This window comes from Papio anubis, chromosome 9 (genome assembly GCF_008728515.1).
Source record: "Papio anubis isolate 15944 chromosome 9, Panubis1.0, whole genome shotgun sequence".
In the NCBI taxonomy this organism is placed as follows: domain Eukaryota; kingdom Metazoa; phylum Chordata; class Mammalia; order Primates; family Cercopithecidae; genus Papio; species Papio anubis.
The window spans coordinates 96,877,804-96,905,011 of NC_044984.1; the positions used below are offsets into that span (position 1 = coordinate 96,877,804).

At 39.8% G+C, this 27,208-nt stretch overlaps 1 protein-coding gene across 4 annotated transcripts in view; it reads right to left on the minus strand.

Moving 5' to 3' along the window:
• The window catches only part of IGF1 (insulin like growth factor 1), an 82,955-nt gene extending 56,842 nt beyond the window's left edge, over positions 1 to 26,113 (minus strand). Inside the window, exons 1-2 of one of the 4 annotated variants that reach the window (XM_003907052.5) lie at positions 25,770 to 26,113; positions 21,133 to 21,289 (exon numbers count right to left, since the gene is read on the minus strand). In XM_003907052.5, coding sequence (XP_003907101.1) covers positions 21,133 to 21,289; positions 25,770 to 25,832 — 220 coding nt within the window. In that variant the 5' untranslated portion in view covers positions 25,833 to 26,113. The other 3 variants (XM_009181545.4, XM_003907050.5, XM_003907051.5) reach the window with 3 other exon arrangements.
• Positions 26,114 to 27,208: the final 1,095 nt, after the last annotated feature.

A 27,208-nucleotide genomic window follows, 5' to 3' on the forward strand; every position in this document is an offset into this window, starting at 1 on the left:
CAGAGGCAAATGTTTGGTATAGAGCCAGGCTGTTGGATAGAGCCCCAAATATTTGGGAATACACGGATGAGAGGGAAGAAGAAGGCTTTCCTATTTGCTTTTTACCTATCAGTCTGAGGACAAATTGGTGATTTCAGGCTCATGCCTCTGTATCACAGTGTGTTAGCGTCCACCATTAATGTGGTGCTTGGCAGAGAGGTTCAGGGCTGAACACACAAGGGCCAGAGCTGCTTTTCCACATCAGCTCTCTCAAGCCTGGAGAATCTTGGCTGGGAGTGTGGGGGAAGGGAAGGGGAGGAAGGGAGGACATGGCCCCAGCCACCCACTGTGCCATTCCTGGGTTTTGATTAAAGAGGAAAATATTGGCTCTGACATTCTCGATTTGCAAGATCCAAATGTATTTTGACTTTTTAGAAGAACTAAGGGTTCAGGTTTCACAAGAATGATCTTGCCTAGAACTTCTGACTCAAACCTAAAGCTGTTTGGCTTCTCAGTAGTTGAATGCACAGCAAGCGCAGTTAGCAAAGTGACATTGCTATGGCTGCAAGTTGCACAACAGCATAATGTCAGCCTTCTGATGAGTGCTGGGCTGTTGAGCAATGCCACTTGGAAGAGAGAGGTCACACACAGAAACGTGTCCAACAGTTCTAAGAATGTTATATCTTTATAAATATTCAATGTATTTCTTTATGTGTTACGACCCAGACTTTCCAAACCTCTGATTCATGTTTTTCCAGAAATCTCAGGTCAGGCAGTACATTTTCAATTGACACGTTCATTTGGAAATATCTCACAGTGAAACCAGAATAGGGCATTTCAAATCAGGGAGGAGTTCCACACAGAGGTCTCCACTCATTGCATCTACCCTCTCTTCCAGTCTCTACCTGCACCCCTTTCCTTAATGCTTAGTTTGTAGTAGCTGAAATCAAAAGCCTCCATGAGGCAAGGTGGGCAGACTCAGGCAAAATTCCCCATCCTGTCATCCTAGCAGGGAAGACACAAGCTTTTCAGTATGTCCAGTAGAGGACTGAGGCACCCTGCAATCTCTCCTCCCAGGATGAACCTAGCAGTCAGCTTGGATGGGATGTTGTCATTTCTCTCTCTGGCCCTGGGTAGAGAGGAGTCATGAACACAATCAAGGACAAGAAGTTGGCTAACCATATGTAGAGTTGGGATCCCATTGGATATTGCTTCCTGGAGAATGAAAAAATATGGCTCCATATCAGGCAGGTGCTCAGCAGCAATGGCTTATGGCCCTTCCTCTACTGATCTTTTCCTTTATCTCTTTGGTCATTATGCTCAGTGTTAATATGGGTTGCTAAGGATCCATATGTGCATGGTAATTTGGTAAAACATTTCCCTCATAGAAAGCAGAACTTTTGGAGCAGGGCATAGTGGCCATCTTAGGAGCATCTGAGGAGAAAGTTTTGCCCCCTTTTAAATTCTTAAAACGGACATTCAACTTATTCAATTTTTTCCATTTAAAAAAGGTGTGTGTGTGTGTGTGTGTGTGTGTGTGTGTGTGTGTAGGAGCTAATGAAGTATGAACAAATGCACTTCAAAGACTAAACTGGACTGTAAATTCAAATGAGAAGACAGTCTTCATTTAGGAAAAAATCAGAGAAAATACCTCAGGGAGGAAAAGGTATCAAATCTAACTGTTAGCATGTAATAATATTTTGTCAGGAGTTTTTCCCTCATTTCTGCTCAACTACAGAGTTTCAGCTAGCATTAATCTTCTAATCAAAAGGGAACAAATCTATTTATAATTGACATAAATGATAGTCCTATTTATAGTTCTCTTTGGCGTTCCATGTTTCTCTGTGGGAGATTTTCCCTGAAACAAAAGCCTACTTTTTGAAGCAACTGTGTTCCAGGGACAGCCTTGATCATTTCTGCTGCCCGAGAGATGTATTTAATTAACCTCTTATCCCTACTCATGGGATGGCGGAATGTGAAAAGTACTGACCAATATTATAGCAATTCCTACATTTGCCCTTGTAATTCCAGTCCACAGAAATCATACATGACCCAAAAAGGAATGACAGTCCCCACGTTCCAAAGGAAGGGGCATGAATGCATCTTGGCTAACCCACTTTCAACTTCAGGATGTACTGTAGCCTAGCCCTCCCTCAATTCTAACAACACTTAACTCAAATTACCTCTGGAAACTGGTAGCGGGTTCTGATTTTCTAAGAATTTTGTGGCAATTCCACAGGTATTATCTCACCTGGTACTAAAAAAACTGTTTTTGGTAGGCAGGTGGGGCTGACTGTATCCATTTTACAAGGGAGAGAATTGCCTGACGGAACCCAGCTGACCTGTGAATTCAAGGCTTTTCAGGGTGTCCAGGTCTCCTCAGCTCATATTCAGAACTCTTTTTGATATCCAATATTGTGCTGATAACAAAATAAATATTATTCAAATATACACAGACATTCACTTAAATTCTCAAACTCTGCCAAAATTCACTCAAATTCTGCTTAATTTATTAACAAAACTCTGTTTTGAGGAATCCTCATGCTAAAAGAAAAGCAACCAACAGTGCCCATGTTATCTGCATCAAATCCTATCTGGACCGGGGGATACAGAGGATAAGATGGGAGGGGAACCTCGTGACTCCAGGTAGAATTTTGACGCATCATTGAACTTGAGTTGGAAAGACTGGCCTGGCAGCTCTACAAAAGGAGGGATTTTTTCCTGAGCTTTTCATCAACTCAAAGTCAAAGCAGCTTGTTCGCCCAGTATTTCTGGCCTCTCTCAGGCTATAGAACACAACCATACCTCTACCTAGCCAAGGACCCAGGCAGACAGTACATGAAGGTGCAAATTCCACCTACTTTTAAACATTAGTAGACGATTTCACAAGACTGTATACAGAGAGAGAAGGATGAAAATTTTTTGTATTCTTTTGGAAATTCAGTAAACATGTTTTGAGATCTGCCATATCCAGGAAGAATATGAGAAAAAATGTTATTTTTATATATTGTTACTTACTTTAATTGTATCGGTTTATGATGATTATTCTGACATACGGGTAAGAATTGTTTTCTTAACCAGAGTGAAGGTAACCTTAAGGCAGATTTGTATGTTACTTTTTGGGAGCGTGATGGACGTTCATGAACATTAGTTTTTTGCTCTGGCTTTTTCGTTTCAACTTCCCCTTGGTTTCTAGCACAATTCTAGGTACACAGTTATCCATAAAACGTTACTGAATTTAATAACACTGAAAATAATGACTTTCTTCTTTTTGGTCAATATTTTGCAACTGGCATTCCAGTCAAAATTCACTAAGTTGGATCCATTTCTGGCACCTGAGATTTGATTCTATAATCTTGTAACTTGTTGACAATCCTTCTGCAGGGCAAACAGGAATGCGAGCCCCTTTCTAGTTACTCAGAAACTTTAGAAATTGATACTTTTGAGTGTAGCACATGGAGCTCTTTTTGTTGCATTTTTTCTAGTGTATCTGTGCTCTACCTGGCATTGACTCAATTCATTATCTCAGCCCAGCCCCCAGGAATAGACTGACTTCTGCCATTCTAACACAAGTTGCGCATACTAAAGGATTTGCTGATGCTCTTCCTGAGGCATGCAATAGTGTTTTAAGCTGGAGATCACAGCCAGCTTCCAACAAAAAGGATCATGTTCTGTTTACCTAAATTCCCTCAGTAGTTTCCTTTAGATACAGCACTTCTCACTCCATCCTTGAAAATACCGAAAAGTCCATGGAGGCCTTCCGACTCAGCCATGTCTACATTTCAAATGAGTTACTGCCTTCTTAAGGGCATACATAAGTAATCTAGGCCCATAAGGCCAAAGAAAAATGAATAACAATTAATTTCATGCAGACATGGATAGTGCAGTGTATGAGGGAGTAAGTGGGATCTTACAGAGATTAATAAAACATAGCCCTCACCTTTGTGGAGCTTATAGTTAAGCAGATGGTAGGAACACTGACCAAAAAAACACAAAGTGCTGTAAAAGTAATATTATTGCTTCTCTCTCAGAGGAAAGAGGGTTGACATCTGATGGAAGATTTTACAGAGGAGGTGACATTTGAGAGAAGAAGAGAGGAAAGCCCAGGAAAATAAAATAGGTGGTAATAAGTCACATAGGTTGGATGTTGGAATATGTAGGGGGGCATTTGTAAACTCAGTGAGTCAATCAAGTCAGTGTCTCAATGACTATGGCAAGTCATGCAGGCAAGTGAAGTGGACCAGAGCAAGGCAATTGAGAGTGGTGGGGGTTTTTGGTAAAGCAGAAAGCATGTGCCAATATGAAGTCATTTAGTAAATACTGGCAGATGATCAAATTTTAGTAAAAACACTGTATTCACCACACAAAAACACTTATGTGGACTAGATACAACTTACAGACTGCCAGTTTGTGAACTGTGCTGTAGGGATACATTAAGAAAGTCAGATAGAGATCTTACATAAAATGCCTTACTATCAAATTGGGGAGTTTGGACTCACTCAATTTACATAGCCATGAATGGTCCCTGGATGTTGTTTAGAAAAGGGATAAAGTGATAAGAATTGCTTTAGAAAGATTAATCTCATGGGTGGGATGGTTGGCCTCAAGCAGTCTTGCACACAGCATGATCATGGAGGAGGTTGTTGCAATAGTTTTGGTGGGCGATGAGGAGGATCTAAACAGTGATGGGACTGGAAGGATCTTCCAGTAAATCAGTAACAGCTGTTCTGCATCTTGGTGCAAAACAAACTGTAATGCTACAACTTGTTTTGTCTCAAGAGTTGAGTTGATGGTCTCCACTGTGCTCAACACTAGGGGTGATTGTGCAACCCATCCATTGAATTGGCTGGGAACCTGGCCTTTCCTGCTTTACAAGGTCACTGGCCAAAAACTCCACTTGCTCTTGAGGAAATATCCCTTTGATGATGTCTAAATTTTTGAATGTTCAGTTTTTAAAATCTGCCTCCTTCCTTCACCAGAATGACTTGATTGTCCTTTAAATTCTAGCTGAGCTGCACCCTTGCTATGTTTGGGGAGGGCTATAGAGTTCTATAAAGATAAGATTTGTGTCTTATTTATATAAACCAGCAGCAGTTAGTCTGGTAATTATGTGATAGTACAAAGGCAATAGATATGTCTTGAATGTAATAAAAGAGACAGGTGTATAGTTAATATCCAACGAGATCTTGCATATCTGGAGCAGGAGTGGCAAAGATCAGTATATGCTGAGTCAGATAGGTATATAATGAATAAATTAATCCTGCAGGGGCACACACTTCACATAAAACGGTAACCAAAAACTGCCACTCAAGAATGCAGGCTCAGCCATGCTGGATTGCACCATTTTTTTTATAAGACAAGTTGTTAATCTTTGTTTTTTAAATAATCTCTTGATTTTTATATTTCCAAAATTAAAACAAATACATATTGGGTGGACCAAACAAAACATGTCTGTGGACTAGATGCAGATGGGGTAGGAGTGGAAACATTTTGTGACATGGCTCTAGAATATCAATTCCATGTGCATAGAGCTGTACTTTACTCATTTCTTTCATCATTAGCTTTGGCTAACCAGAAGACACTCAATAGATGGTGTGTATTGGGATACCATAGGGGACAAATACTACCATCTGACTCAAGCCTTCGGCTGTATGACTGAAATTTCATGGGTCCTCCCACAAAGAAACCTCTTTGAAGATGGCGTCATTGTCCCTTGGGTATTGCTAAATACAGAGCAGGTGCCCAGCTGATGATTCTGCAATTAAATTGGGCAGAACTGTTATTTTACTTCCATACATTACTAAAGCACCCAGCAAAAGGAATGAGAGAATGCTAACAAAGAAACAAACAATAATCTCCATATCCAGTCAGATTTCTTAAGGGATTTTTTTTGAGATTTTCATGAACAACAGTAAATATTCATTCTGGAAAAGGTATCAGAGATTATCTTGTCAACACCAATTCAATGGGTGGAGTGCCAAAGAGTCAGGGATGTCACTGTATTAAAATAATGTGCATTAAATTCAAACAAATCAAATATATAATCTTGGTCTAAGTCCAATACCGTCTTATCCTTGTCAAGAATACAGTCAAGAAGTGGCATGTTCTTAAAGTTCAAGTAAAATGTGTGTGAAAAAAATGTGAAAACTGTATTAGTGACTTTTTTTCCCTGCCAAACTGGAAAGAGAGATCATAATTATCACATTTCAAAGGTAGAATGTCTTGGTTCATTTACATATCATTGTTTCAATGGCAACAAATTTTGAGACCCAGATGACTAATCATCAAATCTACCAAGTTATTTAGTGGTAGAGTTCTGAGTAAATCCAAGATTTTCTAACTCTCCAATCCAAAGCCCTCCCTTTCTTTTTATTGTAATTTTAAGAAATACAGGTTAAAAATTGGTCCTCTCTCACTTTACCAGCACTGCTGTGGGACAATGTCCTTTTGAAGAAGCACACCCTTCAGATATCAAGGCCTTCATTAAAAACCTTCATTAAGGCTAGGGAATTTGAGTTTCAGAATGACCCTCATGAAGGCTGGAAGCCAGCTGTATCTCTTTGAAAAGCAGCTTTAAAGTTTACCCTTCACCTTCTGATAGGTGACCAAAATAGACTTTTCTTACCTTAAAACCATTTCTCTAAAATCCCAATGCAATGGGAACCCTAATAGAACTAATTAACTCAGACCCATAAGAAATAATATTAGAATCTGGCTGAGTATAACAAAGGATGATATTTGATATGAGTAAAACACACATTCGTCCACGTAATGCAATTAGATTTTTTACTCTTTTTGAAGCACTCTTGCCTGGCTGTTCTTGAAAAATGTAACTATTGAAAAAGAAACTGGCAAGATCTTAAGGACTGGGGCTCAGTTCCTGGCCCCAGTGATGGGCTTGGAAATTGCAGCTACAGCAATTAGAAGTTCCAATTTCCAGTTCACGGAAGGTCAGGCCATGGGGTTATCCTTGGAACAGTTCTATAATTCCTCCAAGGAAAGGTTCCACCAACTTGAGGGAATCTGGACTGAATACAAGTGAATCAGCACATATATTGTTAATGGCCACAAGCAGGTTTGACCTCAACATCATTTTTGAAATCTGCAGTGAGAGTTGAGCTCTGATCTTTTTGTATTCTCTCTTATCAAATGTGAGCCACGAATTAGCACGTACCTCTTATTTCCTGCCATTCTCTAGATGGGGCTTCTCAAACCTTAACATGCATCCAAATCCTGTGGGTATCGGGTGAAAATGCAGATTTTGATTTAATCGTTTTGGGGTCAGGGGCCCTGACTCTGCATTTCTAAAAAGCCCTCAGGTTTCTTTGAGTAGTAAGACTTTATGTCTATGTCTATTTTCACACACTAAGCTTTTGTTTTTTCTATGCAACATTGATACATTCCCCTTAAACAATTTGTTAATCAAACCAATTAGCCCATTGTAAACAAGAGATACAAGAGATTTTTTCTTGCCACAAAACACTTTCCCTAGCCAGTAATCAAATCTGGTTTCTTTTAAGAGATAGACGTTTCTGTTCTTTATTATTACTATTGTTTTTGATATGTGTGTTGGGGAGGGAGATCAAAATCATTTATATTCACTGAAACCAATCATCCACCAAAGGACTTTAAAACGCTAAGTGGCCAGTGTCTACTTCAGAACCAGCCAGAAGTAAGCCTTTCTGTGTCTTTAGCTTACACATCATGATGCTTTTGTGCAATGTTACTGAACCCCCATCTGACTTATCTGGTAAGGGAGATTTTCATAATTGCATGCAAAGCACTGATAATCTACAGAAATGCCAGCCAGATTTGTGGCACTAATACCTTTCACAAGTCTTATGATTCATACGACTCAGGGACCACAGACTGTCTAACTTAAGGGAAGCCTGAAATGATACTTATTGTATGTGTGTCATTGATCTTCTCAAAATTCATCCTCAAATATATGTTCCATACTAGGAGGTAAGAATCAGCAGAAAAGAAGGAATCTTTGGAGAGCCAAAAACATCTCTACACCAAATTGAGAGAGTGGAATTATAAGGTGAATGCAATTAACTGGCAGTCACATGTATGTTGAAAACATAGTCATCCCTTTAATAGGGAACATTTGCTGTGCTTGACAAACTCACAGTGAAATGGTTGGATCCATAGGAAGGAACATGCTGAAAATGGTTTCAATATGATCCTGTTTTTTCACTCAATAGCCATTGATTGAGGGTGTCCAGCCAAAAACAATGAGAAAATGAGCCAACAATAGTCTTACCCTTTGACCATATTAGATAAAGTTGCAGCTGAAATTTGTTATATGTTTCAGGAATAACAAAGCATCCATATGGAACATATATTTGGCAGTGTGGCAGCTGATGAAACCAGGAAAATTATACAAATTATCAATTGCTCGCTCCCAAATTACCCCAAAAAGAAATTAGATCCATTTTCAGTAGCTTTGCCTTCAAATTTCTTCATTCCATGAGTCACCACTACCTTCTGCCAAACTAAATATGTCTATGAACGGCTGGAAACTTTAATGGAAAGAAACATAAAACTCAAACTACGTAGGAAAATTTAAGCTTCTTCATGGAAGACCTTCATGGAAGACTAGCAAGTCAGGAATGTGTGAAGACAGACAACACATGGATAATACCTTTTGTTTGGGGTCGCTTCTGAATCAGCGAGCAATACAACATGCTGGCTTGACTTCAAATTAAAATCAGCTCTTTCCTTTATTTCTTTTGTAAGCCTCCAATCTCTCAAACTACTAGGGTTTATTAAGGTACACAGTCCTACAGTCAGGTTGATCAGATTTGGGATAAAGAGACTTCATGATGTTACCCAATGGATGGTAGAAATTAGTAAATGAAGATTTCATGAATGGTTAAGAGCTTAATTTTCTAGAAACTATTCTGAGGTGTTATACCAGAAGCATATGACATAGCAGTTCACTTTGAGTTTATGGACTGTGGTTATGAGCACTACCCTCAGATGAGTTTACTGAGTTTAAGTTTAAAGGGTCCAGCTGTGCAAAGAGCTCTGGACCAAGCGTGAGGTGACTGAACTGTAGCCCTGGCTTTCCGACCAGTAGCTCCGGCTTTTCCAACCAACTTTTGTGACCTCATGCACATGATGTTTTTTCTGGACCTCGGTCCCCTCATCTGGGAAGTGAGAGCACTGGACCAGATTGCTCTATATGGTTCTTTCTAACTCTTTAATTTTTCAATTCTGCGTTGGCAAATAGAAACCATTTGTAGTGTTCTCTAAGGGCTGGTGCTCCAGCTGTGATTCATACATTAGCCAGGGATGTACCAATTGTTGCATACCTTCCCTTGCCCACCACTACTCCTATTAAATAACTCAGATAGAAGTAGAGAGAAACTGAGTGGAGGTTCCGTTCTCACTTTCATAAGTAGACCTTGTTGGTGTGGGTCTAGTAGCCTTTGAAAATTACCTATTGACTAGAATTAGCTTATTCTTGAGCTAGGCATTTTCAGTGGAGCAGCAGTGAAGAGGTCCTAAGAGGCGACATCTAAAGTAGACTTGTTGACTTTTTTCTCCTATATCTTCAATCTCAGATGCAAAATGATGGCAGTAGCAAATTGTAAGTCATGGTATATATTCGAGGGACTGGAAGAAGGAAATAGCTTTTGGAATGACATTTTCAATATCAAATCAAGAAATTGTATTTAGTGCTCCATATTAGATGCTGTGAAAAACAGGGCGGGAGGGAAGCCCTTAAAACTTAGTCTGTGTTCTTCTGAAAATGCTCAAGATAAAATAGAGAGAATGAAAATTTACAGTGGCAGCAGTAGCATTTGATTGTGTTGTTCAAAAGTGTTATAAGTGCATCAAATGCTGTGTCTCTGGGAGCCATGGGATGTGAGGCCCCTGGGATAGAAGAACCACAGAGTCACTGATCCATATGGTGATAAAACTCACAATTTTGATTTCATGAAAGCCATTCTCAAACCAAAAAAAATTAATTCCCCTAAGTCAGGCTGTGATAAGAAAAGAGTTTGGATGTACAACTTGAGAGTGCAAAGATACTTTTTCTGATTAGTGAGTACATTTCCTCTGCTGAATGCTGCTTTTTGAGACTAAGCAGAAATCACCAATAGCTGACTTGAGAGAACAGAAATCTTTTGCCTATATGTGATATCTCTTGTGACTACCCAATCACCTCGTGGAGAACAAAGTCTTTAAGCAAGCTCAGTGTGGTAAAATGATAGGCCCCATCTCTTTGCTGCTTCTCCCAATGAGAGGAAATAAATGGTGATACTGAGTGAGCATTCTGAGGATCCATTAATTAACTCTTGGGTGGTCTCAATGTAAAGTGATATGTGAACAGGAGGCAGCAACATGCTTTTCTTTTTAATTAATGAGGTTGAGAAGATATATTGCCAAATTAACTTTTCCAGATTATAATTGTTGCCTAAGGTTTTACAGAAGTCAAGCCATCGATCTAATTTGTGAGCCATGATTAGGGATACAAGGCAAAAAGCACCCAATTCAGTTCATCAATCGTGACATATTTGGATGGCCCTTCGTTTCCAAAGCCCTACTACAGCTGAGCCTCAGAACAACTCAGAGGAGTATTTTTATTCCCATTTTATGATAAGCTATGTAAGGCTCAGGGATGTTAAGTGACTTCTCCAAGGTCACAGAACTGTTCAGTAGGGGAGCTGGGTCAGGCCCAAATATGGAACTTCTGACTGTTTCTGAGCAATTGAATAACTGTGATAGGACTCAGATAGGAAAGGTATAAGAAAGAAGGAGAAAAATTGTGGTCATTACCTTTGAACCAGGCTTTTTCACTTGTGAGGAATTGAGAGTTTATTTATTATGTGCCTGACAAGGGGACAGCCACGTATGTTAAGGTCAAAGACAAGCGGCTGGGTGCGGTGGCTCATGACTGTAATCCCAGCACTTTGGGAGTCCAAGGCGGGGGGAAAACCTGAGGTCAGGAGTTCTAGACCAGCCAGGCCAACATGGTGAAACTCCGTCTGTACTAAAAATACAAACATTAGCCGGGTGTGGTGGCACATGCCTGTCATCCCAGCTACCTGGGAGGCTGAGGTGGGAGAATTGCTTGAACCTGGGAGGTGGAGGTTGCAGTGAGCCGAGATCATGCCACCGTACTCCAGCCTGGGCAACAGAGCAAGACTGTCTCAAAAACAAAAACAAAAAAAGATAACCAACTTCTTTTTAATTTGCTCCAGGTGGTCTCAATCAAACTTCTAAGCACAGGGTTCTGCTCTGAACCATTTCTGCCTGCCCTTCCTTTTCTTACTAAAATACATGAATTCCATGGCTACAAGGCAAAAAAGAAAAGGCCTGCAAAAGGTTTTAAATAGGCTATAGGAAGAACTTTTATTTTTCAGAGAAAAGCTTTCAAAACCACAATGACTCTTCTCATGGCTTGCTCCAGGCAATGGACCACAGGCTCTGGATTAAAGAGTGACTGAGAATTGATGTGTTACTTTCACTTATGGTCTTCCAATCTCTCTAGTTGCCTCTCTTCTGGAGATTTGTCTAGTCTAGGAATCTTGACTGGGGGGTGATTTTGCCCCCCAGGGTACATTTGGCAATGCCTGCAAATATTCTTGATGGTTGTGACTGGGAGGAAGGGACTGCTGGCACCTAGTGGGTAGAGGCCAAGTACGTTGCTAGATATTATATAATGCATGGGGCAGCTCCCTCTCCCAGCAAAAAACAGTCTGGCCTAAAACGCCAATAGTGCTGAGGCTGAAAAAGTCTGTTGCCAATGGTGCTTGGGGAAAGTTGAGTGAGGAGTATGAGAATAAGGTAAGATTTTAAAACAGTCTGGGCACGGTGGCTCATGACTGTAAATCCAGCACTTTCGGAGGCCGAGGCAGGCAGATCACTTGAGCCCAGGAATTTGAGACCAGCATGGGCAACATGGTAAAACCCCATCTCTACAAAAAATACAAAAGTTAACCGGATGTGGTGGCATATGCCTATTGTCCCAGCTACTGGGGAGGCTGAGATGGTGGGAGGATCACTTGAGCCTGGGAGGTTGAGGCTGCAGTGAGCTTTGTTTATACCACTGCACTCCAGCCTGAGCAACAGACCGAGACCCTGTCTCAAAAACACAAAAACAAAAATGAAAAAAACCCACATCACTTAGTCTCATAAAGAAGTTGGGGATAGGGTCAGCAAGGAGGGAGAAAGAAAAATCTATAGTGTCCTTAAATCCATTTAATCCAGAATTCTAACTCTTGGTGGTCCTTTCCCCAGTTTTGTAGGTAATCAGGAGTGGGCTGCGTGTGGGTTGGCTCAGTGCACACTTTCTAAATCGCTTGCCTCTGATGAAAGACCCATTTCATCAGGGTAAATGGCACAGAGGTAGTACCATCTTCCCAGCAATACTCTCTGGATTGCTCCTATGTCTGACAAATTTTCAAAGTTTAAAAAGGTCCCTCAAACAGCCTTTTAGTACCTCATAAAGATCAGAGATGAAAGAAGAAAACCAGAAGAGATTCATAGAGTATTTGCTTGGGAGTCTGCAAAAAAATCAGGTGTAAATTTCTTTTGGCTTGGGACAGTCAGAGAAATCTCCAGAAAGAAAAGCTGATCCAACAACTCGTCAGACTGTTTCAGATTTTCCGGGAGCGCAGCTTTGCTAAGTCATTCCAAAGCAGTTCTACCAAAGTTGACATTGGAGAGAGTGACCAAAGAGTCAGAATAGTATAATATACAATAATAGTCAAATTATGACCTTAAGTGGACTTGGAATGCCCGAAGTACATGTGAATGCTTTTCACACCATATAGGAGACAGGCAGGGAATTACTTTAGTTTGTACAAATTTCCACAGCAAGGGAATAAAAGGGTTAACCTAAGTCTCAGGTGAATTTATTGAAAGGAAGGAACCAACAAGATCTATGCTCATTTGGATGAATTTGATTGGAGACTTCTTCTGGTCATTTTAATTTGCCAGGTAACTCTGACACAGACATGGCTAATTGCTGCTAAATGGAGGAATACTGCAGTGGGAGCAGAAAACAGAATGACAGTATCTTCTCCCTTCGTCACTAATTAGCTGTGTGACCTTGCACGTGTCACTTCTCTCTGGACTTCAGTCAGCCTTTGGCTAATTCTTCTTCTTATTATTTTCATTTACATGAATATATTGGGTAAAATTGCAGTTTTGATACATGACTAGATTGCATAATATTGACAAGATTATTTTTCTAAAGGACTTCTAAGTTTGTAGCAATCTTCAATTTTATTTTCTTTGAACAATCAAGTAGTCTTAAGAGGGAGAGATTATAGAGATGTATACTTAATCAATAATCAGGTTCTTGGGTATTTCCTCCCCTCTTTTTGACCCCTCTTTTTTTTGGCATGGAAATCTTTATTCCTGCAGAATGCCTGAGCATTTAATGCAAAAGATTTTAATTTAAAAGAGGTTGTGTGGTCTCTGCTGGTTGCACAGTTTCTCTTTGTGTCTGTGCTGCTGCTGATCAAATATTGCAAAGCCATTAATTACCTTAGGACAAATGCAGACGACCATGTGCAAAGGTTCTGGCCAGTTGCAGAAAGCAATATGCCAGATGTAAAGTTAAGTGAAGGGTTTTTCTTGGTATTTAAGGTTCAGTGAAAAAGTAAGAGGGGCAGCTATGCCAAGAATGAAAAGCCAGAGCTTGCCAAGTGCTTCTTTAAGTGGCTTTAGCCAATGTGAGACTAAACAATGCATTAAATAGGCATACAACTTACTGCAGTTAGGGAATTGCATGTCAAATAACACCTCTTTGCTATGTTTTAAACATGATCTCACATATAGATAAAGACAAACAAAATGCTGTGTTGTCATCTCCTTAGTCTAACAGCTAATAAGGCCTGGGGGTTTGAACTTTCCAGGCAACCTAAAGTAATTCTTTGGGATGTCTCAGGGAGAGGTGTAGGATGGAACTCTGCCAGGGTGGCAGCTCAATGCAAAAATGGTTTTTTGCCACCATGGGTTGTCAAAGACGTCTGGCTGCACAAAAGAGCAAAGCCCTTGCAGGCTTTTATTGAGAACAATGAGACATCTCCTTGGGAGAGACCTTGTGGCCATTTTTTTTTTTTTTTTTTTGAGACAGAGTCTGGCTCTGCCGCCCAGGCTGGAGTGCAGTGGCCGGATCTCAGCTCACTGCAAGCTCCGCCTCCTGGGTTTACGCCATTCTCCTACCTCAGCCTCCCGAGTAGCTGGGACTACAGGCGCCCGCCACCTCGCCCAGCTAGTTTTTTGTATTTTTTAGTAGAGACGGGGTTTCACCGTGTTAGCCAGGATGGTCTCGATCTCCTGACCTCGTGATCCGCCCGTCTCGGCCTCCCAAAGTGCTGGGATTACAGGCTTGAGCCACCGCGCCCGGCCTTTGTGGCCATTTTCACTGTGTCTGAATCTTTGGTGTGGGCTGTGAAACCAGCAGAGAGGCTGCTGGAGAGATGAAGTCAGCTCTAATGGAGACCTTGGGCAATGATGGCATGACACAAGATGTCTGGTCAAGGTACTGGAGGCCCATTGAAGTAGCAGAATGCCAAAATTCTCTCCTGCATCCAAAATGTCTCCCCTACCAGCCACTGAAGATAGGATACATTTCAATACCAATGGTCTTCAAACAACTGGTTGAATAATACCAGCAAAGGTGGTGGTCTTGCATCCCAACCACTGGCTGCTCCCACATCTCCTTTTATAGTCAAATTGGGGAAGTTTCTTCCTGTCTGGATTATGGTGTCTGTGACCACCTCCTGCCACTCTAAAAGCACCCCAAGAAAAAGTTTAGTCCAATTAAACAGCAGTTTTTTAGTAGGTCTTTGAGAAAAACCAATGGAAGAAATGGTTGCAAGTAATGAAGCACTTGAGGTTTGCAGGAAGAGGAAGAAGATTTGTAGTTGGCCAGAAAAGAAGCTCCCCAGATCCTACTGCATATCCTGGTGTACACAGGTGAGGTGCAGTGTTCTGTCTGAATTCAGCCTGTGAAAGGTCTTGTACAGCAGCAACCTCTAATCAAAGAAGACTTTTCTTGTGCATCCTGAGCAAGTTTTCTTAGCATTTCTTCAATTTTTCCAGAAGCTAAAATATAGGGTCATTAAATAGATATCTCTCTCATGCCTCTTTTCAAGGAAGTGTTCAATATCAATTTAGTCATCCTGGGATTCTTGCTCCTTATCTCCCATAAGACTACCGGGATTTTGGAAGTATCTCCCTATGCTACACACTTCTTGGAGGTAAGAGAACTTAGCTTTGTTTCTGGAACCATTCAGTGGGGTAAGTTACAAAATGTTCATGTCTCACATTTCTCGTTTGTCCCATGAAGCAATAATCTTTGCCCACCAAGACTGGGGTAAAGACAAAGTGAGAGAGCTGACACAACTGGATTTTGAAAAAGTAAATATACTAGATAAACATAACATTCTTCATGTTATTATTACTAATACTACTACATAATTCTTACTACTCATAATAGATTTTTAATCAGCTGCCTCCAAGGAGAGGAAATGAATGTGTAATTAATTGGGCAGTTCATATACTTCAGCATTGGCAACAGATTCTGCAATTGATCTCAGAAGAGAATAATTAAGTGTAATAGCTCACATATGTGGTGCTTACTATGTGCCAGGCAATATTCTAAGTTAACATATTCTAATATAATTATAACTAATTTAATCCTAACACCAACTCTATAAGGCAGGCTCCATTTTACAGATGAGAAAATTGAGGAACAAACAGGTTAAGTAACTTGCTCAAGATCACTCACCAAGTAAGTTGCAGAGCTGGGGTTCAAACCTGAAGTGTTTGGCAATAGAGGCCATGCTCTTGGTCTTGAACCCTTTGCTCTCCTGCTTATAACTCTCCCTCAGGAGGGAGATGGTCTCAAAGGGCATTAGCATGTCAGAAACAAATGCAAATTATTTTCTAATTTTGCATCATTTTCTTAGTGGTCCTATGGTTGCAGAGACTGGTCTTTTACTATTTAAAGATAGTAGCAAGCATTTGGGGTCAATATAAAAACACATTGCTTTTCTTTAATAATATCTGTGGCCTATTAGCTTAGTGGTACTAATGAGGCCAGGGTCATAAGGTCAAACCCCACATGTACCAATTAGTTTCAAAGAGAAAAGCTTTCCCACAGCTAGTGACTGTACCCCTAACTTTGACCAGCTGTCACACAGACGCATAGCAGGCCGTCTAAGGGGTACCAATAAAAGGAATGAAAATGGTGCAACTCAAATCCAGCCCCACTCAAAACAATGCTAATGGTGGGTGAGTGTGATGCCAGATTCCCCGATTATATACTCTCTTCTTTAATTGAAAAGGTAATAGGCTGGGAAGAGGCTTTTGGTGAAGGTTTAGAAACCTGTAGATTCTTATTTGTCCCCTCTAATTTAATAAAGGGCATCTAAAAATGAACGTACTAACTCGACCTCACAGTCAGGAGAGTGAGAGAATGTAAAGATGAGAACTGTCAATGGGTCTATCCTAACAAAGAAAAATGACAGTCTGTTTTCATGAGGCGTGTGCTTCTTTGGCTCCTTGGTCCAAAAGACCTGCATGTATTTGGTCATATCTAAGCTTCTATTCCATCCCCGAGGGGTTGAAATCCAGCTTAAAGCAAAATAAAATGAAGAATCTGGCTCCTTTTACTTTAAGTGAGTGGAATCTCCTATCTCTGGGGACCAACAGAAACTATGTAAATAAGATAAAAGAGACTAAACGTTATTTAGTCACTACTTAAATCCAAGGTTCATCTTTCTTGAATAGCACCAGAGCTTTGTTAATTACAACCTAGACTATGAGTCTGTTAAAGTTAGAAGAGGTCATTTATTTTAATAAAATTCCCTTGTTCTATGGACAAGGACATTTAGACCCAGGAAGTTTAAATGCCTGCCAAACTCCTACAGCTAATGAATGACAGGTCTGGGAGTAGTTTTCTGAACCATATATATCAAAGGAAAGAAGCTTGACTTAATAATAATAACCTAGATCTAAGAAGGTTGTTGCAATCAATAACAATGAAAGTTCGTTGTAAAGTTTCACTTAAAGCCCTTACAAAACAGTCTGTTTTAACACATGAAAAATGCCATTCGTTTATTCAGACCTGTTCTTAATAACTATACATTGGAAGTATGTTTTACAAAACCTATAAATCCTGAAGAGCTGAAAGAATATCCAACTTTCTTTTCTAATTGATTTACTTCTCCGTTTCCCCAGACCGCCAAGGTAAAGCATATACAGTTTATTTAAGGGACTGTTTATAGACTCTTAAAACTAAAAAAGACCCCAGAAACTCTCTTTCAGTTGCTCTTAATTGAAACCATCCAAGATGGTTGGTTGTCTGTCAATTTTTTAAGAATCTCCAAGGAGAGAAATTCCACAGGCCCATAGCAGCATGTTAAAATGGTTAATCACCATGGCTGTCAAAAATTATATCTATGGTAAGCTTCACTTCTCCTATTTCATTTGAAGCTCTTTTTTTTTCTTGGTGTTTTTCATGCAAAATGAGGTTGTAATGAGCCACCCTTTATAAGGGCTCCATCAATCTAGTAAGAAAATCGCTAGCTCCTTCCCAATGTGCTTTCATCTCCATTATGCCACCATTTTTCTCACAGGACTACAAGAACACAAGGCTGGCTGATAGGCTCTCCTATCTTCCCTGTGATGCATAGGAAAGAATGAGTAATTAGCTCTTCATTGGGTCTTTCATTTCATAAAATGTCTAGGGAAGCTGCATTAATTATACATGAACTGTTCCATTTATGATGGGATAATGTTCACAAACAGATAATCTAGAAGGTTGCTTTCACTGTGCTGTAGTGGAACTTGGGCTTGAAGGGAAATATGAGCTCATTCATATCATTGGGTCAATCTACACACAATAAGCATTACAAAATATTTTATTCAGAACAGTTCTAATAGAGTTAAAAAACTCTCCTTGTTAAATATTGCAGATTGACAAAAATGATAGATATGGAGGCAATTTTCTTTTAGATGTTTGAATTTCAAACTAAAATCAGAAACTGCTTTCTACAACTAAAAGAATTGTACTTCCAAAATGGATTTGAAGCAGTTTAAAATAAAAGGCACAGCCACAATCAAACTTTGAAAATAAGTGTAAAGAGAATAATAAGAGTCAACTGACAGTGTATAGAGGTGGGGAAGAATGCTTCCCTCTAAAAAGTATTTCAAAGACTGTGCTTAGAGCTGACTTCTCCACACACAGTAAATCTCAGGGGATGAAAAGGAAACTGAATGAAATTTGTTGACAACAGTTAATGCCTGTAGGAATAATTGGCTCAGACACAAAACAGACATCAACGTAGCTTGGGGATGACCAAAATGCAGCAGCCTCTAAGTCATTGTTAGTATATATTTTTTCAGTTCAAAAAAATAAAAGCAGTTTTATTAAATAACTGGATAACCATGAGGTGAGAAGTATTGTCCACAGTATTTGACAACCTTAATTCTTGATGGTTCTTAAGACTAAGATCCCAAACAAGTAATTCCATTCTATTCAATTGGATTCAACTGGATTCAATTCAATTCAATCCTGTCAGTTCAACAATCAAATATGGGCAGCTACTATAGCATCCAGGCAATGAGCTAGACACTTGGATTCAAAGGTAAATAAATATGTCCTTTGGCATCAAGGAACCCATTGACAGGGTATTATTCTTGGCAGGGTAGACCCTTGTAAGGTGAGACCACAAATGGGACAAAATATTCAGGAAAAACATAAAGGATATAATCTATTCTCCATGGTTATTTTTCTATTACAACAATAATACTTAGTTGCATTTTTCTTTTACCACTCAACTCAACTGTAAGCCCCTTGAAGTCAAGGTCAATCTCTCATTCATTTCTAGGCATCTCATTCATATCTCATCCAATGCTTACACATAACAGATGCTCCATCAATGTTTTGAATTAAATTAAAATAATCTAAATGGATTAACTTCTTTTGGGCAAATAAGATTGTCGAGTTGATTAGAAAGAATACTTTTAACAAGTATTCTCATTAACAAGAATACTTTTGTGCATGCGGGTATGTTGGACACTTTTGTGCATGAGGGTATGTCGAATTAACATAAGTCATGGAATTCTAGAAGGCAAAACTCATGACACACATACTTTCAATGACAATACTGACAATATATGATTTATAAAACCACTTTCTAGCTAAAGCCATACAGTAAACATCAAGATTTGCTATATATAACATTTCCTTTTCAAGTTATTCAGACACAATTTTTAAAAATTTGCTGAAATTTGATTGTTGCAGTAACAGAACAAGAGAACCTGGAAATTGGTTTCCATTTTAGTTGTCCAATGTTCTTAAGTATCTGTGCAAAAACATGTAAGTATCATACCGTTACTTAGGAACAATCATTTTTTCCATTCTCATTTTTCATCATTTAATGCAAACATCATAGGCATAGAAGGATCCAATTTTCATGCATTGTGCATGGAAATTCTGGAGCATGTCATGTTGAACATCACAATTCAACCTGGCACGTAACAGAGGACACTTCTAGGCTTGGCAATTACCTAGTGAACTGGATCAAAGGAAATTGCACAAATGGATTATCAAGGGGAATAAAAGTCCTCTTGGGCATAATAAGTGAGAAACACGTTTTCATTTTTTAAAAAAATGAAGATCAGTAGCTGCAAATTATAGAATAATTATGACCCACTGTTGGATCATGTGATGTCCCACAGTTGTCTTCCACAGGGTATTTTAAAGGTAAAACAAGTCTGCTATTGGAAAACCACTCACCCAATGCACTCATTCATCTGCTCTGCAACAGAGAACTGGATAGAATTGCTTTATTGCCAGAAAAATAAATGAGTTCATTCAATTAAAGCACTGGCTGGAAGCAAATAGTGGGAATTTGCCTATTCAAATAGTAGAAGGTACTTCTGATTCTCTGTCACTAGTGATTTAAAAACTCTTTGTTGCCAAATCCACTGCAAGTACTGATCACCAATCCCCTCACAAGCCTCTTCCTTCCCATCTCCCTTACTGATCTCCAGACCGGTATACACAGGCCACCCTCTACCCTGCCAGTCATACACATACATACCCCACCTGCCTAGAGAGAAGCTGACATTTGGGAAGGATGAGAGAGACTTCAAGTGTGTGAGTCATTACAGGAGCTATTCAAAGCATAGTGGGTAACTGAGGTAAGCTGTCTACACTGGAGTGATATGAACCTTTAAGAATGACTCATGCTCAGTTTCCTGGAACTCTCTAAAACTCCAAAGAATTATAAGGAATGAGCATCTGGCTTTAAATATTTTGCAGTCCTATACAGTGAGATAGATGCATGGGAGCTAGATTCTTTAAGTGATCAGTTCCCATAGGAATCATTGACTTTTGCTTGTGTATATTATTTACACACCTTGACTTGGCTGTCTACTTTTCATTGGCTGTTGAAGACATAAGTCACCCTGTACTTGTCAGAGACCCTTTTCCAGATGGTGACATCATTGAAGGGTCCCAGAGAAGAACTATGCCAAAAGAGAGCAACAACAAAAAATCAAGGTCAATTGGCATAGAGGGCAAATTCGTATGGCATTTCAGTTTGCATTTAGAGACAGTCTCTGCATTTGCAAACAGTCCTGCCTTTAAGTAGAGTTTACCTTCTGTCTGTTCATGGTGATTTCATGTTGAATGGAGACATCTAGGATACGCCCTTTAATATTTTTTCCCAGATCCACATGACTGGAGAGTCCTTACTAGTTTACACCAGATCACATGGCACTTAAAGCAGCCCTGCATGTGTTCCATATGTTTATATGTGCAACCATAGGTTTTGAAAACAAAAACATCAATACCTCAGGGCTATTTTTTCCCATCCTTTCATTGAAAGGAATGAAATAGTGAGGGTAGATCATAATAGTTGAAAGAAGGCTTAGCAGGAAGTAGTTAAAGATGAATTGTAAAGGAGGAAAATTCCATCCTAGATCTGCAAAACCTGCCAAAGCCCCGCCGAAACACTATGCTTACTTTAAGGTGGGGAATCTCAGAGGCCTAGGATGGTTGCCAGACACGGGCAGTCATTCAGTTATTCACACACTCCCTGCGGTTGTAAATCCACAGAGCTGTACACGTTAGACTTGAGCAGCACAGTGAGAGGGAGGGCTACTTACTGAAATAAAAGCCCCTGTCTCCACACACGAACTGAAGAGCATCCACCAGCTCAGCCCCGCAGAGCGTCTCCGGTCCAGCCGTGGCGGAGCTGGTGAAGGTGAGCAGGCACAGTGCCAGGTAGAAGAGATGCGAGGAGGACATGGTGTGCATCTTCACCTGCCCAAGAAACAGAGGGAGGGTCAGGTTTCTTCCTTGGTCCTTGCAAGGGGAGTGAGGTTGGACAGAAGTGCATTGACTCCCACGATTCCACGACTGTCATTAATCAGGACTACCCAGCACAGAAGTCAATAGAGTACATGAGAACCCAGTGGGAGTTGTGGATGGAGCATGTCTCGGCATCCAACAACCTGTGTTTATTCCCCTGGCTACTGTGGATCCTTGGAGGAGTCCTCTCTGAACCCTTTCATTATGGGTTCCTATTTCAATGAATTGAGATAAAATATCTAGAAACATTTACTACGGAAATGAAAGATGCTATTATTACAGTGGGATCCCATATCACTCTGAGACCCTGGTAGGACTTTTGAATTATCAAAGATTGTGCTCAGTACAGATTCGAGGCCAAATAAGTTTTGTTAATTTAAATTTCTCAATATTGGCCATCCACAGATGGTACATGCATTCATTATTGAGCAGAATATTTTTAACCAAAACATTATTCCCTATTTTTGACTAAAAATAATTTGCTATGGCAAAAAAATGGCTTTTGACAATACTATATATCATCATAGGGTTTTTTTTTTTCTCTTATTATGAGAGACAGAGAGAGAGAGAGAGAGAGAGAGAGAGAGAGACTGATTCCTTACCTGGGGAGTATCAGCAGTTGACACAACCACAAATAGAAGAAAATAACAGAAACAGAAAAAAACATGAGAATCAAAGAATGAAATTGGCTCTAGTAGAAGCCACTCCTGCATAACTAAAGCCCCTGGCCTCAAGTCCAATATCAAATCAACACATGTTGAGAATCCCTTCTGTGTGTTTTTATTTTATTTTTAGTCACAGGAATTCTGGCTTCATCTCTTGGAGGGACTTATGTGTCACTGTAACTATTTTATAGCAAAATATACCCAGGGACCCCTGGTTGGCATGACTTAGTCAATGATAGACAGCCAAACAGCAGCCTTGCCAAAAGCAGCAGTCCTGTGGCTCAAGTCTCCATCCTCACTCTAAGTAGTAGAAACCATGCTGAGGTAATCATTAAGTTTTTCCATATTGTTACTTGTGGCACAAAGATGTGGCTTTTTCCAAGAAGCCTCCCAAGGTGAGTTGTTTCACTTCTCTCAGATGCATCTACTTTCAACATCACAGGAAGAGTCACTGACAGGGTGTTAGGTGAGGGGCCCTATTAAAAGGGTTGTGGAGTCACTCTGGAAGCTATAATTATAGAAAGAGGCTTTTTTGAACCTCACAGTAGTGGCAGGTCCATTCAACCCCATCAGTTTTGAAGAAACAGTCATTAATTTTCTGACCACCCTCCTTGCCCTCCATGGACTCTCAATTTAATGGCTCTATATCAGTGGCAAAATTTCCCCCATCATTCTAATGAAGATTTCCATTTTTGTAGTCAGACCTTCACCTCAGCAATTGAAGAAAAAAAAAAAAAAAAAAAACCCAAACCCCTGTCTCTTGTTAACAAAATGTAAATATTTAGTTAATGGTTGTAAAGCAGTTGAAGATGAAAAGCGCCCTCTATTTGCAAATGATCATAAATAATGGACATAAAATAGAAGAGGAGGTAAAAGCTCAACTGAATATTTACTGCATTTTTCTCAACAGGATCTCTACATGGAAATCTTCCATCCCCCTACATAGCCCAAAACACTGGGACTGGAAGAAGCAAGTTATCATCCAATTCTCTTTTTTTTTTCTTTTTTTTAGTTGTAAAATTAGTGGGGTTTTCCTGTTCAGTATTTCCATTAGAAACCTCAACAAATTCAACCCAACTGGACCCCATGGCATTTTTCAAAAGAACAAACCTGTGATTGACCTTGCAGAGCATACCCCCACACTGCGGGAATGGGCCAGTTCTAGAAAGTATGTTATTCTACCAAATCCTATTTCTCCACCCCTCCCTTCTTTGTTGAGTTTATAGCAATGCTGAAGTCTAAGCACCTGCAATGGTAGATGCCTTCAAGTTCTTCAGCTTTCGTGAAATCCAGGGAATAAAATTACTCAAGTTATAGCCTTAGTGAATTTCAAACTTCATTAGATGTCAAAACTATATTTTTAATAGTGAGCTCTAGTATAACACATTTAAGTGCAGCAATACATATAAATCTCTAGAACTTAAGAATTTAATATTTTTTAAACAGATTTTTCTTTTCCTTTTTTTTTTTTGCTGAGTAATATTGTCAGATAAATCTCAGTACTTATAGTTCTAGGACAAGATAGAACCTCTAGTGCATTTTCTTTTAGTTTAGGGAACAGTCCAGTACACCCACAGAGAACCAGATAATTTATCACATTATGTTCCCACAAGGGAAAACAATACCGAACTTGCTTAGGAGTTAAAAGTGTGAAACAAGTGGTCCCATATGTTCATTATTTTCTTGGCCTTTTATTTTGCCAAACACAAAAGAAATGAATAGAGAGAAAGGAAAGATATGATAGAAAAAAAGGGGAGAATCAGAAAGACATGAGAAAAAAAGAAAAAAAAATCAGAAAACACTTTCTCAAAAATCATTCACAAACCCAAATTTTAAAAGTTCTTTCTTTTTTAGAAATTTTAAATAAATGGAATATTAATTGATTCCAGATGTCTGGGCTACAATGAAAATGCCCTGTAAAATTTGAGGGCAACAGTCATAAGAAAATACTCACTGTAGGTGTAATCATTTTTGTTTGTTCCAGGTCTTTTACAGCAGGTCAGGGTGGGTATTATGAGGCCGATGTGAATAGAAAACTGAGGTCTTAAAAACATGTGCTGCTTTGTGGGTGGGGTTTGTGAAAGCATCTAGTTACATTTGGACACCCAGGCAGGTATGCTATGAGCCTGGGTAAACTGCCTTTTGTCCATTGAAACAATGAACAAATTGCACAGCTGGGATTTAAGTCAATCTTTTTTCCCCAACCAAGCCACCTATTTCCATTGTATGCCTATTGTAGCCGCCCAGATAGTGACCCAAGCTCCAGTCCACTCCCTTACTCCCTTCCCCGACTCACTCACTTGGAAATACCTTGAGACTCAGAGTACAATCAGTTTGTGAGTTCTGCCTCTGGGCAGGACACCTTTACTCACTGAATTACATGTGAAAGACCACGCAGCTCCCTCAAACCACTTCCTGCTTCAAGTACAGAAAAAAGTAACAACTTATTAAGAGCTCCACTTCTGAAGTGTTCAGCATACACAGCATGAAAAGTGCATTTGGAAACAATTTTCTTAACTTGTAATTAACGCAGAGATAACGTTCCACAGCCTCTTTTATGATCCCCTAAGTAGGGAGATAAAAACTCCAGCTGCTAGATCACATAGTATGTATGCACAGTGACGTCATTTCTTTGAAAGCAAGGTGGCCTGCATGTGTTGGCATCTCAGGAACAGCAGAATCAGGTGCCTGACAAGGGTGTATCTTTAACTCCCAGAGCCACTTACTTGACTAGCGAAAGTCCTAGCGGTGAAGTGTTTGAAAGCAGCAACTGAATGCTGCACTAAATGGCAGAGACGTCTTATGAATTGAGCCCTCAGGCAATTGAATCGGTGGAGCCAGTGACAGCAGCTTAAAAGCGCTTGCAAATTGAAAAAAAAACACAAGTCTTGAAGGACATAATTTTGCTGAGAATGGAAACTAGAACTACGGCCAGCAATCGGAAACGAGAAGTCGGTGCACCGACAGCAGCAGCCAGGTTTACCTAAAGGGACTTCACGACACCGAATATAAAATCAGAGTTTTACAACACAAAACCCCAAGTCCAAACTCTGCCCATGAAAGTCCTCTTCTAAACAGAAAAGTTGGGCGAGCAGCTCTTAGAAAGTTTCTGCTTTCCATATACAGTATGTATTTGTTTAAATTATGCAAATATGCAAGGTCAGCAAGAGTTGTCAAGGAGTTCTTTTTTTGGAAGAACAAATTACACTTTACTCTAACTTTAACTCTCTCTCCGGGCATAAGTGCAGAGTTCCGGGACCTTAGCTCCAAAGATCATATTTAAAAGCTTTAATATCATCTAAAATATAACTCTTCATATATAGCATGTCTTGTAAATAAAGTCCTGATGAGTTACACACACACAGACACACACACACATGCACAAGAACATGGTCTTAAAAATAAAACATCTGCACCTGCAAAAGAAGAAAAAAATCCCCAAGTTCATATCCACGCTCTATAGCCCTTAGCCATAGACAGGATTTAAAGGAATCTTCTATAATGACACCACGGAAGCCTTGCAGAAGTGGGGGATTTAGCATAAGTACCTTGCAATAGTTTCTACTCAGACAGATATCTGTGCAAATGCATCCATCTCCCCGAGCTATTTTTCAGATTCCACAGAATTGCATGTTCAGCAATTTATAAATAACTCCCAGTTCCGAAACAATGAAAATTTTAAAGTGAATAACAGTTCTAGGCAGAAGCAAACAGTACACAATTTAAATAAAATTCCCCAATGACTTCAAAGAGTAAGAAATATTTACCTTCAAGAAATCACAAAAGCAGCACTTAAATAATTGGGTTGGAAGACTGCTGATTTTTCCCATTGCTTCTGAAGTACAAAGTCTGAAAATGAATTGGTTAGCAGGAATAATGAAGCAAAAAGAAATCCAGAGAGATGGGAGATGTTGAGAGCAATGTCACATTTCAATTTTGAGGACTTTATTCCATTGCGCAGGCTCTATCTGCTCTGAATTTAGCAGTGACAGTGAGATTTAGCAAACAGAAGAGGGATTTAGAGAAAATCCTCACATTTATCTACAAAACACAGACACTGTAGACAGGAAACAGCTGGGGGAACATTTGCCTTCTCTCTCTCTCCCTCTTCTGGCAAAGTTATCGAGTAAGGACTTTTTTGGGCATGGTGACAAATAACATCATACCTTTGCATTTTAAAACTAGAGCACAGAAGCATTTTTTTCCCTTAAAAGAATGTGTGTTAGTGACAGGGTTAGCAGACATTAAAATACTTATGCTGCCATAGAAAATAAGGATCTGTTTTCTGATTAACTTTCTGCTGGGCACGAAGACACACACGTCTGCTCATACACCTTACCAGTATTAAAGGAATGTATACATGGGGGATGGGAGAGCAGTTTTACATTCTAGAGCAAATGCAAAATTTAAAACAAAAAAGAAAGAAAGAACGATAAGACCCTCTCCAGCAAACTCTAAATTTTAACCCCGAAGTGACTGGGGTAAAGCAGATTGGAAGACAGCACTCGGGTGACCCCTTGTCCTAGTTGCCAAGTGAGCGGAGTGATCTCATTTCCTAGAACCTATGGAGGGGCAGGCAGCATCCGATTGGTCCCTTTAGGACACTGTCTCATACTTTCTCTCCTGCGATGAGGCAAAGACTATGCCGAGCTGTAGAAACCAACTGAAATAGAACATTTTTCTTTATTCTTTAACTAGGCTGCCTGTCACTGTCCCCTCCCTACCCCAGCACTCTGGGAGAAGGGGACCTGGGGGCCAAACAATTTTCCTGTTGTTTGAATTTTCCACATAACTCAAACCTGTGTGTGCGTGCGTGTGTGTGTGACAGAGGGAGTCTGTGTGCCAGAGTGTGTTTTCTTTCTCTGATTTTTGTGTATTCTAAATAACACCAGCTGGCTAGCAATACCCTCTCAAGGGTTATGATGTCATTCAAATCCCTCAACTGGGTGACTGGCCGGCAACATGGTCCAAGCCAGCTGTTTTGCTATTTATAATGTACACTTGCCTTTGCCATTGAGAATTCAGTTCTGATCTTTTGTTGATACAGTGTGTACCTATTTCCCTTTGGTTTTGTGAAGCAGTAGATAAGAAAGTGGATTATAAAATAAGGTTGCAAAAGCCCAGAACAGACATACCTCTTTCCCTAGAGAGCTTTCCAGGCCTGGTTTCCCAGGAGTGGTAGAAATAACCTAGACCTTGAATTTTT